The sequence below is a fragment of the Bos javanicus genome, chromosome 3, assembly GCF_032452875.1.
Source record: "Bos javanicus breed banteng chromosome 3, ARS-OSU_banteng_1.0, whole genome shotgun sequence".
In the NCBI taxonomy this organism is placed as follows: Eukaryota; Metazoa; Chordata; class Mammalia; order Artiodactyla; family Bovidae; genus Bos; species Bos javanicus.
The window spans coordinates 1,213,492-1,226,617 of NC_083870.1; the positions used below are offsets into that span (position 1 = coordinate 1,213,492).

At 41.1% G+C, this 13,126-nt stretch overlaps 1 protein-coding gene across 3 annotated transcripts in view; it reads left to right on the forward strand.

Annotated features, from left to right (window-relative positions):
* The first annotated feature begins 2,822 nt into the window (after positions 1-2,822).
* The window catches only part of CD247 (CD247 molecule), an 83,757-nt gene continuing 73,453 nt past the window's right edge, over positions 2,823-13,126 (forward strand). Inside the window, exon 1 of one of the 3 annotated variants that reach the window (XM_061399459.1) lies at positions 2,823-3,074. In XM_061399459.1, the coding sequence (XP_061255443.1) occupies positions 3,017-3,074 (58 nt within the window). In that variant the 5' untranslated portion in view covers positions 2,823-3,016. The remainder of the gene's footprint in view (positions 3,075-13,126) is intronic. The other 2 variants (XM_061399449.1, XM_061399444.1) reach the window with 2 other exon arrangements.

The window sequence follows — 13,126 nt, forward strand, 5'->3', positions numbered from 1 at the left end:
ATTATTTAATTTTAGCTATATTAGTAGGTTTGTAGTGGTATCTCATTGTATTTTAATTTGCGTTTCCTTAATTATTAGTGATGTTCAGCATCTTTTTCATGTGCTTACTGACCATTTATCTTCTTTGAGGAATTTTCTATTCAAATATTTTATCCATTTTCTTGTTGATTTAATTATCTTAATATTAATATGAAGGAGTTTTTTTTATATATTCTGGATATAAGTCCTCTGTCTGATATATGTATTTGCAAATAATTTCTCTGAGTCAATGGCTTGCTTTTCCAGTTTCTTAATGGTGTTTTCTAATGAACAAAGGTTTTAATTTTGATGAAGTCAAATTTACCAATTATTTTTCTCTTGTAGTTTGTGCTTCAAATGCGTTAACATAAAGATTTTTCTATTTTTTTCCAGAAGTTTTATGGATATTATGTTCTACATCTAGGCCTATGGACTATTTCAGTTAATTTTTGTGTGTAGTATAAAATAAGGGCCTTTTTTTTTTTTTTCACCATAGAGATACCATTGGTTGGTTGGTTGGTTCTCCACTGAATTTTCCTAGTCCTATTTTAAAAAACCAATTGACCGTGTATGTTTGAGTCTATACCATCACAACTATTATACGGTAATCATGTCTCTCTGTATGCTTAATGTTTTGCACGGTTATTTCACACTCATTGCTCCTCTTTTACAGAGTTTTCCTGGCTGTTCTTTTGCTTGTTTGGCATTATTTTTGTCCTGAGATGTAATTCCCTGAGTCTACCATTTTGAAGTGTACAACTCAGTGGTTTTCAGTATATTCACTGTGTCAGACATCATCACAACAATCTACTTCTGGAACATTTTGATCATTCAAAAGAAACTTCATACCTATTAAGAATTAGTCCCAAGTTTCCCCTTCCCTTGTCCTCTGAAAGCTACTGATCTACTTTCTGTCTCTATGGCTTATTATAGGCATTTTGTATTAATGCGATCATATAATATTTGGTCTTTTTGTGTTTGGCTTGTTTCATTTAGCATACTGTTTTCAAGTTTCGACCATGTTGCAAGTATAATATTTTATTGTTTAGATGTACGATTTGTTTATCTATTCCTCAGTTCGTGGACATCTGGGTTGCTTCCAGTTTGGGGCTAGTTTGAACAATGCTGCTATAAACATTCATGTACAAGTTTTAATGTGCACATGTTTCAGTTCTCCTGAGTATATGCCTGTGAGTAGAACTGCTGGGTTGTGTGATAATTCTATTCAAATTTTTGAAGGAAATGTCACACATTTTCCATAGGGAAATTTCCCACATTTCCACCAGTAATGTATAAGAGTTCCAATTTCTTAACATCCTTACCAACACTTTGTGTTTTAAAATTTTAGCCATCCTAGTGTGTGCGAAGTAATAGTTCACTGTAGTTTTGATTTTCATTTCCCTAGTGACCAAAGATATTGATCATCTTTTCAGGTGCTTGTTGGAGAAATATCTATTTAGATCTTTGGCCGATTTTCACTTTTTTTTTCTAGTTGAGTTACATTCTGAATACTATACCCTTATCAATATTTGATTTACAACTATTTTTTCTATGGATTATCTCTACCTTCTTGATTGTGTCCTTTCTGCACAAAAGTTTTAAATTTTGGTGAAGTCCAATTTACCTGTTTTTTTTTTTTTTTTTGATTGCTTATGTTTTTTTTTTGAGTCCTCACTATTTTTTGTACATTAATTTTTCATGCAAACTTTCAACCAAGATTATCTTGTGCTAAAACTTTTGTTGGTATTTGTAGAAGTATGGGTTGATTAATTTAGAGAGAATTGTGGGCTTCTTAAAAAGAAGTTTCCTATCAAAGACCAAGATACATCTTTCCATTTACCCAAGTCCTTTCTGTATTCTTCAGTAATGTTTGAAAGTTTGTTTCACACAGATCTTACACTTTATTATACTGTATAAATAATACAGTTTATTTATGAGTGTTAATCTTTTTCATTATTGTAAGTTGGTTCAATGTTTAAATGCTGTCAAATAACAAGTGTTTGAAGTATTATGTGGGCTCTTCTGTTTTCTATGGTCCAAATTCAAGCCAAGTTCAGATCTGCATCCTTAGCAATTTGCTTTATCGGTAGGGACGCTGAGGTCTAGAGGTGTTGAGTGACTTACTCAAGGCCGCCCAGCAAGCGGATAAGAGAGATGGCACTAAGACCCAAGTGTTCTATCTCCACATTTTACCTGACTCTGAGTCTAGAGCTCTGTCGTCTCACCAACCACCATAAAATACACGAATCTAGGAGAGCAGCGAACATTCTTAAATGCACTGGGAACTTGTATTTGCTTAAGGTGAACTCGCTCAGTTGTGTCCGACTCTTTGAGACCCTACGGACTGTAGCCTACCAGGCTCTTCCATCCGTGGGATTTTCCAGGCAAGAGTACTGGAGTGGGTTGCCATTTCCTTCTCCAGGGGATCTTCCCAACCCAGGGACTGAACCCAGGTCTCCTGCGTTGTAGGCGGACACTTTACTGTCTGAGCCACCAGGGAAGTCATGTATTTGCTTAGGGGCCGACTACACCAATCAAGATAGGAATTAGATGAAAATTAGACAAAAAGAAGGAAATGGCAACCCACCCCATTAATCTTGCCTGGAGAATTCCATGGACAGAGGAGCCTGGCAGGCTACAGTCCATGGGGTTGCGAAGAGTCAGGCATGACTGAGCAACTATCACTCAGACAAAAATTAGAAAGAAGGACAATAAAACAATGGTTAAAGGAGACGACAAAAAAAAAAAAGCAAAAATTCAGACAGACACATACACACACCCCAAACCCTCAAACCTCCAGAGCTTCCTGCCTGTGAACCGAAAGGGGGAGTGTGAGTTTCTTGGCCCGGTTGGCAGGTGCCTTCTCAAAGGCCCATCGTCCTCCACTTCCTGAGGAGGCAGCAGCAGAACAAAGCCAGCAGAGACTCCTTTCCTCTTCTTCATCCAGTCACAGCCGCCTCAGCCTCTGCCTCCGGGCACCATCCTGGGGAAGGACAAGATGAAGTGGACTGCACTTGTTATTGTGGCCATCTTGCAGGCACAGTTCCCAATTACAGGTAAGCCTGGATGTTTCGATGGAAATGAACTTTTAGAAACTCTTTGTACATATGTGTGGGATGGAGGGAGAGAGCAGAGGTGTGGAGAAGAGCCAGTGTCTCCTTTAAATCTTGCCCTCCCCAAAGCAACGGGCAGCTGAACAGGGAAGGGTCTGTTTCTATAGAGACATCTGCTTCAATATGGCCAAGTTGGGAATTAGCTTAGAGTCAGCTGCTTGAAAACAGACCTGTGTGAAGTATGGATTTTTCCAGTGATTAAAGGAGAGAGGGGGAAGGATGAGGAGGAACTGAGGCAGGGCCTGTGTGGACAAGAGGAGAGGGAGAACTTAACAGAAGCTGGGAGGGACCAGAAAATATCACCCGGGCCACGTTTTGTGCTGAAGCATTTTCCGAGTCTTTGTGTATTCTTCTTTTACTACCTTGCTGGCTCCGTCACTCAGCTGCCTTCCTGCTTCGCCAACAAAGAATGTTTCATGTGCTGTTGGGCAGAGAGGGTCATGGCTGGGGTCATGGCTGTGGCTTACTTGAAGCATCTCTGTAAGCCAGGCACTGACTGGGTTAACGAAGGAGGGACGCGGCCTTCTTCAAGGCCCACATCTAGGCTCAGCTCTGACATGGCTGCCCCTGCGCCCCACAGCCAAGGGCTGCTTGCTGACACACCCACCCCGGGCTCCGTGACTCACCCACTGCCCCTTGCTTTAGGCAGCTGTCTGTCTCAGGCCAAAAAGCCAGAGATGCTGACAGCATGTAGGGGACAGATGAGAGGATGTGACTTGTTAGGTCACCACCACGAGGAACAACCAACCAACGAGAGAACTTACTCCTCACTTCATTTCAGTCCCCAGAGACTAGCTTTTCTACAATCCTTTCATTCCCATTGTGTTTTCCAGCTCAGATAATAAGAAGAAGAATTGAAAAGAAGACAAAATGGATTCTGTCTGGGGTTTGGCATCTTGGCATTTTTACAAGAAATGGGACAGGCTGTATTTGAATCTAAAAAAGTGGGAGAGTGGTCAAAAACCAACGCCTTTTCTCCACTTTACAGCTCACCTCAGCGTGGGAGGGCGTTTGGCAACAATGGTGGGAGAGCCGGAGAGGCCACGGGCGCTTTTGCTCCTACCAGAGAATACGGCACAGCCCCGGCCTAGGGCCTTGGGGGTTTCGAGGACTAAGTAATCATGGGGTTTTCTGTAACATCACAGCTCTCTTCTCAGAAAAGGGCTTGCTGGGTATGAGTCACGTGGTACTGTGGGGTAAGGACACCAGGGTGAGCCCAGAGCAGCCCATCCTTGTGTGCAGGGCAGGGTGGGGGGACCTGTGACGCCATAAGAGCCTATGAATTCAATGACTTCAGAGGGAACAGATGACAGCAATAGATTCAGACCCTGGGCTTCAAGTGGGGGACTGTACTCAGGAGATAATTTCACCATCTGAAGTTTTTTCAGGGGTCTATTTGTTTTGAGCCTTGAGGCTAAGGCAGGGACAATAGAATTAGAAAAGAAAAGCTGCTTGAGTGGTAGTGATTGCCAGGAGTGGTAAACAAAACCCCACCCAGAAGACAAGATGGGGGCCATACCCATTTCCACAAGCAGTGTACAGGAAGAAAAGCTTTAGATTCATCTTTCAAAGCCACTTGCTTTGCCAGTTTGGAGATTGAAATTTCAGCTATTTTTAGATGACGCTCCTAGCCTCATTGAGGGAGGGCAAGGGAGGCTTAGAGGGGCATTTAACACCAAGTGCCACAAAAGGCACCCGTGTAGGCTGAGAAGACACGCTTTATGATTTCCTTTGGAGGAAAGGCTGCTGATGAAATTTGAGTTGCGGTCTTCCTTCTTTTCTCGCTCAATTAAGTTACTTACTCCCCAGACCCTTTTAAGATTTCTTCTTTTTACTTAAGACTTTTCCATTTGTTTTCTTGCAATTGCCCAGATCATTAAGATCACAGCAAATAATGCCCCAGTCTGTCTACCTGAGGAAGTCTTCTTGGGTGAGTCTGCTAAGAGAGTCACTTGAAGCTGAAAGAGATTAAGATGGAGTGCCTAATGGTATGGGCAGAGTTTTGTCTGCAGAGCCCTCAACTTGTCAGTGCCTTTAACACCAAGGTGGCCACTACCTCACAGTGGTCAATGTGGCCTTGGTCCTTCCTTTGCAAGGAAATGCAGCTTTGACACACAGGCTCAGGAAAAGGTGATGTGGGAAGAGTCAGGCCAATTACAGTGCTGCCGATTTCTCAGCTGTGCAACCTTAGGCAAGTCACTTAACCTCTCTGGGCCTTAGTTTTCTCACCTTTAAAGTAAGAATAGCCTTCATTGCAGAGCTGTGAAAATGAGAAGTAAATGTTGCATGTCTGATACATACTAAACCGTCCATACGTAAAAGTTGTATTAATTTTTATTACTATTACACCCTGGACTGTTTTCTTGTTTTCATTACCCAGTGACAGGAAATGGAAACCCACGGTTAAGATTCTTAACCTGCTTTTGATTGTGTTGTAGAGCAGCACTGGACATTTTCTCCATCTGTTGAGATCCAGTTCACCCTCCTTTTGGTTTTTGAGCATGCCCGTAACAGCTCGGGAACACGGTGGTGATCCCTGCCAATGGGAGGCCCAATTGTGAACAAGTGTCAAACCTTTGCTGGGTCATAGGATGAGCGTTACAGCAACCATTTTTATTTTTCCGAGATATTTATTTTCTAGGGGATATTCCCTCAACGTGAAAATATGACGAATAGATATAAGTAGTTAGGGGGAGCAAATTAGAACACAGTTTGCCTGGTCATCACTGGTCAGGGTGGCCAACCAGAATTTTAGCCAAATGGTTGGCGTGGCTGCGCAGTGACCAGGGTATTTAACGGATTTAACTGAACACTCTTTGCAATCAGACCTTTGCTTAAACTGCTTGGGGCCGTGCTTGAGGGAAGCTTTTGAGTGACGCCAGGACGCCAGGAAGTTTTTCATGGATGGCACGTTCACCAGTGGTTTATTTTGATTTCTGGTCATCTGGCTCTACTTATCCACATGATCTGCTTCATTTTATACCACGGCCTTTCTCAGATTTGCTAGCCTATTTACACATCTGCTGCTGCAAAACATTCCCCAGAAAAACAGCTGCGAAATTGTTGCTTAGGTGAATAACCACTGCTGAATTTTTTTAAAAAATCATTTTATTTTTGCCTTTGTCTTAAAAAAAATTTTTTTAATTGGATATGCACTTTTATTTTCAAGAATCCCTGAATATGGTATTTTCTGTTTTATTTCAAAGAATTCAGGCACCACTAGGAAACTGTCTTGCTTTAGAGTTGTCCAAACATACTCTAATCCTTTTTCTCCTGAGCCTTATTTACCTATGGGGGCTTCCCTGGTGGCTCAGCTGGTAAAGAATCCTCCTGCAATATGGGAGACCTGAGTTTGATCCCTGGGTTGGGAAGATCCCCTGGAGAAGGGAAAGGCTACCCACTCCAGTATTCTGGCCTGGAGAATTCCATGGACTGTATATCGCAAAGAATTGGACACGACTGAGTGACTTTCACTCATAGCTAACTGATTAAATAAATAGCAGTAATTGTTCGAAATAAATTTCTTCTCTGTTTGGGCCAAGGTTAGTTCTTATCAGTACTAAAGTGACTGTAGATTTAACCAATTTGAGAAAACATAAAGTCCATTTGGTTAAAAATAATCAAACTAGTCATTTGATCTGTTAATTGAAACAAAATGATCTATTTAGTCACTACACATACACAACTACTCCTTCCAGTCTAAAACACAGTCTGTTTTCTGAGGGAAAAGATGCTTTAATCTTGCTCAGAGATACCCCAGCACTTAGCACAGTGTTTGAAGCAGAGCTCACACACAGTAAATATTTGTTGGGTGAATTAAAAGGGTCGGTGAATGAATGAAGTCTAGACCTTTCTGTGTGATTAAATTCACTGTAATGGTTTATGGAGGGGCATTATTTAGACTTTTCTTCTAGAGAACTTAGCGTAAAACAAAGTACTTTAAAAATTAAACAGGTGGAGAGAACAAGGCAGTTTGAGTAAATAGACTGATTAAAATTATTTATAAGGACGGTCTAAGATAAAATCCTACCACTGTTAAAATTTTATGATTGGACCGTAAGAAATTTTCGATATTCATTTATTTGAGACCTACAAAAATGATAATTTCATATGATTCAACTAATACTATATCTTGAAAAGTAGACAAGGAAAAATATTCATTTTTCTGGTTTGGCTTTAACATTAAGGAAAAGCAGAAAATAAAGAAGGCTACCACTGTTGGAGATTAACTAATGGACTAATAAATTAATGAAAGGCAAGAAGGAGAAAAATAAAAATTTGTGGATTAAAGCATAAATCAAATTATTCAATTGTCTATTTCAAAATATAGAAAGAAAAAAAAAGCAGGATATCTAATCATTATAGTCCAATATGGTCTCAGTTACTATGTAAATATCTCAACTAGCTATCATTTTTTTCTGTCTTCATTTGAAATATTTTACAAAAAATATCATAAAATCAGAGGAAGTTATAAATTTGAAAAGAATTCCATTCCAAAATTTTCCCAAGTGTCTACATATCTTTATATAGCTATTATTTGCTGTTCAGTTGCTTAGTCGTGTCCGACTTTCTGCAACCCCATGGACTGCAGCACACCAAGCTTCCCTGTCCTTCACCATCTCCTGGAACTTGCTCAAACTCATGTCCATTGAGTTGGTGATGCCATCCAACCATCTCATCCTCTGTCGTCCCCTTCTCCTCCTGCTGTCAGTCTTTTCCAGCATCAGGGTCTCTTCTGACCCTGAAGTCGGCTCTTCGCATCAGGTGGCCAAAGTATTGGCGCTTATTACAGTTTTATTACAAAAACAATTTCATGTGCTTTTTTCCTTAATATTTTATTCTGAGTATCTTTTTTATGCTTAGCTTTCATAATTATTTTTAATTGTTATGTTAATTCCATAGTTTATGCATCGTATTTTCTTACTTATTGTTGGATATTTGGGCTATTTCTAATTTTTGTTATTATAGCTAATCCTGCAAGAAAATCTTAACATATATAGCTTAAAATTTTTTTTTTCTGACTTACTTCCTTGGGCTAATTTCTCTAGGGTTGATAATTAAAATAATAGGTTAAAGTAAAAAAACATTTCCTAGGATACTTTAGACTTCTATTGAAGTCTAAACAGTTTTTCCATCAAGGAAAGAGAATTGTTTTCCTAACTGACCATCTGCAAGTGTTTCTTATCTTTTCTGGAGCAGGCAATAGGGTGGAGGGACAGAGGAGGCCATTGAACCAAAAAGATCTGGATGGAAGTCCTGATCCCTCACCATCCTTTCACTGTGGCCTGTTGCTTACCTTCAGAGCCCCGTTCTTCTACGAGATGGCGGTAGCGATGTCTTGCCTCATAGAGAGCAGTGTGGGCTGGAAATGCTACTTAGAAGTGCCTGTACACAGAAGTGCTGCAAAAGCAGTAATCATTATGATATGTGCCTCAGTTTCCCAACCTACAAAACAGAAAGGATATAATGTTTCTGGTAGAAGAAAGTAGAAAACTTGGTACTAACATGCTTTCTTTTTCTTCCTCTGTCACTAAATTGCAGTGTAAACTTGGGCAGAAATCTCTTTAGTTTTTGCATCTGTAAGATGAGAAGAGAGCTGAACACCCCTTTCAGCTACAAAATGAATTGCATGGTCTTGTAAAATTACCAGACTTTTAAGAACGTTTAAGTTGCCTACCGTCTCACTGGTATTGGCTCATAGAATTAGGAACCTAAATCTTACTCTTCCCTGAAGCTCCAATAAACAAATAAAACAAACACTTAAAAAAAAAATCCAGACTTCTACCTTATCACATATTTTTAACTCTCTAAGTGGAAGCTCCCACTGTGAAAAATCCAAGGACAGAGTCCAGCATTTTCTGGCTTGTCCCTTACGCTTGTGCATCGACCGTAGATTTATGGCCGCACAAGGACTTTGTTGGTGAGAATTGACTTGAAGAGAAAGCAAACTGCTGTCTGAAGCAGTCAAATTGCAGTGGTGGAAATGTTAGGAGCTTCCACCGTCTGCTTTGCTTGCCGGTTATGATTTGTGATACTCAGCAACTAATTTTCAGGCTCAAGGGGAAAAAAATAAATAGAAAGCATTTGAACAAAGACAGGCAGGACCCTTGCTGGTCCAGACCAACGTTCTATTAGTGCAGTTACCCCTTTATATTTACAAAACGCTTTCCAATACCTTCACTCATAACTCTCCTATGGCAAGTCGGCCGAAAAAGTAGTAAGATTCTCTTTTTATAGAAAGAGAAATGAGGATCAGAGGTTTGGTGACTTGCCTGAGTAGAACCAGGCCCCAAACACAATTTTTCTGATCCCTTGTTCAAGGTGTGTGCTCTCGAATGTTCTATGCAGCCTCTCCACCAGGCTTTTTGTCAACTTGCAATATTATACGTGCGATGACTGAATTCTGAAGCAGACTTTTGAAGGTATTCCCCTTAGTTAGCATGCATTGTGATTTTCCTTTCAATTTCTGAAGTAAGAAATAACTGTTTTGATACTGAGTATCCTCATTATATATTTTTTCCTTAGTATAAAATATTTGGTTGTTAATATAGGATTGTGTTTTCCTCTGGCATATTACTATAATTCTGAACTCATGTTCACCCCAAATGGTAAAATCCATCTTTCCTGTTTTTCTCTTAATAAAAACACATATTTGGGAGCATTTCTTGAGAGGGACCAACCTCAGTTTGCAATTCAACCAGCTTCTGTGTGTGTAGGGACCCCTCCTTGCCCCTACCACATTATGCATAGGTGGAGATCAAAATATAAATTAAATTGTATTTGAGAAGATTTGATCCTAAATAATAGCCTTTAATTGATCTGTTTGGTAACAATGTATCTTCATTGAGTGTGTAAGATTTTGTGGGGTGAGTTTTTCTAAAAGAATAGTGTACTATTAATATTACACACAGACCTTGAGTCGAGATTTGGTTTCTTGTATAAATCCTAAAGGAGTGGGAGAATTGTCTTTAAATAACAAATGTCTACAATCAATTATTAATTATTTATGTCAGATTTTAGCCTTGAGCCCACTTACATCTGCCTGGGCTGAGCTCTGAGAGTGCAAAGCCTTTTGCTGTTGGCTGGGGCAAAGCAAACAGAAAAGAAATCTGATGTTCAGAGCAGAAGCTTTAAATTGCCAGATTCTGAATATCAGTGAATCTTAGTGGGGCTGCTCCCCAAGATGCCCGGCAAGAGGACTGGGAAAAGAGAAGTCCCCCGGAGATTCTCCAGGTGTCTGTAGGGCTGCTGGCTCTAGGTGCGTGGCTTTCAGCAAACCCCAGAGCTGGGGAGAATGGCTTAAAACCAATATCACCATGTAAGATTAAACAAATCCCCACTTTTCTGTATTGCTGTAGGTACTAGAAAGTCAGCTGTGTATTCCTACATTTCACCAGTTCTGCATCATGCTATGTTGTTCTGATTCTAAACTGTAATGTGAACGTCAGCCCTGAGTTAGAACTGCTTTTTCTTCTTATGGGCTGGGAGACTTGGAGTGAGTAGCTATTATAGGAGAAGAGTAGAAAAGATAGACTGGAGGGGTGGAGGTGGAGATTGCCATCTGTGGCCCTGGGAGGCAGACTGGCCAGAGAAGCCAGGAGAAGGCAAGTGAACCGGGGGACTCCAGCATGAGGCCGGCTCAGTGTGGGTGCAGCACACGCGTGTGCTGGTGTGTGTTTGCCTGTGTGCTCTGCTGGGGGTAAAAGTGTCTGTGCCCCAGTGTACGTGTGAAGGTGTGTGTGAGGCTGTGTGTTTGTGCGTATGTTCTGGCGTGTTCGTGGTATGTGTGTGTGCTAGTCTGCATGCAAATGAACGTGTCTTGCATCTGCTGGCATGTCTCTCCATGTGCACCAGTGAGTGGTTTTCTGTGCATTTAAGAGGAAGCTGATGGCAGCAGGACAGCTCTGTAGAAAGAAGGGCAAACATTGCTTGAGCTTAGAGCTGGCAATCTAGGCAGGGGAATGGCGGAGCTGAGACGTCGCTGAACCCATTCCAGGCATTCTTTGCAGAAGGGAGTGAAGACAACTTCTGTCCAAACTAGAATCTCTAGGATTATGGAGAGGTGTGAGCAACTCCTTCATAGAGACCCTTTTCTTTCTCTCTCTTTCAGACTTTTTATTTGGAGTAAGTTGATTATCAATGTTGTGACAGTTTCAGGTGAACAGTGAAGGGACTCAGCCACACATATACACGTATCCATTCTCCCCCAGTCTGCCCTCCCATCCAGGCTGCCGCAAAACATTGAGCAGAGTTTCTTGTATTGTACAGTAGGTCTTTGTTAATTATCCATCTTAAACACAGCAGTGTGCACATGTCCATCCCAAACTCCCGAACTATCCCCTCCCCACATCCTCCTTCTCCCGCCCCTGCAACCATAAGTTTGTTCTCTAAGTCTGTGAATCTGTTTCTGCCTTGTAAATAAATTTATTTATATAATTTTTTTTTAGATTCCATATATAAGAGATGTCGTACAATGTATCTCCTCTGTCTGACTTACTTCACTCAGTAGGACAATCTCTAAGTCTGTCCATGTTGATACAGAGACTTCTCAGGTCACTCAACTGCCCTAAGTACTCCCCTCCTAACTCTCCCTTTTCCCAAGCCTGCTCTCTTTCTTTCCACCTTCCTCTTGGTTCCCTCTGCCTAGAATGCTGACCCTGCCCTGCCCCCCACTGTGGAAACCCTGTCTTCCTCTTATAATCAAGTCCAGATATGTGAGGACCTCCTGGACTCACTGTTGACATTATTAGCAGCATTAAGGGGATAAAGGAAGGTGGAAAATTGTTGTTCTCATAACTCATAGTTAAAAATCCAACACAAATGTTCCCTACGGTGAGCCCTTCTCAGAGTGGAGGCCCAGCACACAGAGTTTCAGGAACACTTACCAGTGAGCAGAAAACGCCACCAGTTCCCCAGTTCTCACCAGTTCTTCCCACAGTGGTCATCCTATGAGTTTTGACTAAAATAGTCAAAATACATTTGATGCTTTTCTTTCTTTCTGCCCTCAAAACAGATTGCTAAGCAATTCGATAAAGTGACTCTTAGTAACCTATTTTGGCTGTCGAGAGTTGGTATTGCCAGACTGATAGTTTTTTGCTGTAGTTGTTTTTATGTGTGATAGTTATTTTCAATATCTGGTTATTCAAACCATCTGGGTAGCACAATGCCCTTCAGTGGCCTCCTCAATCCACAGCTGGGAAAGAGAACACAGGGTGGGAAGGGAGAGGGAGGAGGTGCCCAGCAGAAAATGCTACAAATGGCCTCATTTTTGCTGAAACTTCTGCCGGCACGTTTTTAGGCCTTACAGACCTTTCTAAGGTGACAAGAATTTAATTCTCTGCCCTGTGTTTTCTTTGAAGCACTCAGCTGAAAACATGATTTTTTTATTTTAAATTTGCTGCTTTAAAGCAAAATCTGCCATTCTTGCTAAAATACTCAGAATTTTATGTGTCTTTGTGCTACCGCTTTGATCCAAAGGAACCAGAGCAGTTTGAGAAAACTGTTTTTTGGTGCTCTGAGGGTTGAAACTGCAGATGACAGTTTAATAGAACAGTTTAAGAAATGGGGCACACGCATAGACTGTGTGGTCATGAGAAACCTCCAAACAAAATGTCCCAGGGTCTTTAGGTTTGTGACTTATTTTTGTAGTCACAGGAGGTGGATGGGGCAATGTATGTTGCACCACAAAAGGCTGATGGGTGTGTAGTGAAGTCAAAGAGAGCTCTTCCTAAAGAAAGTGAAGGAGAGTGTTAGTCACTCAGTCATGTCCGACTCTTTGCGACCCCATGGACTGTAGCCCGCCAGGCTCCTCTGTCCATGAAATTCTCTAGGCAGGGATACTGGAATGGGTTGCCGTTCTCTTCTCTAGGGTATCTTCCCGACCCAGTGATAGAACCCAGGTCTCCCTCGTTGCAGGCAGATTCTTTACCATCTGAGCCACCAGGGAAGCTTTCATTTAACAGCGAAGAAAATATCTGTTGGTGGCATTAGAGACT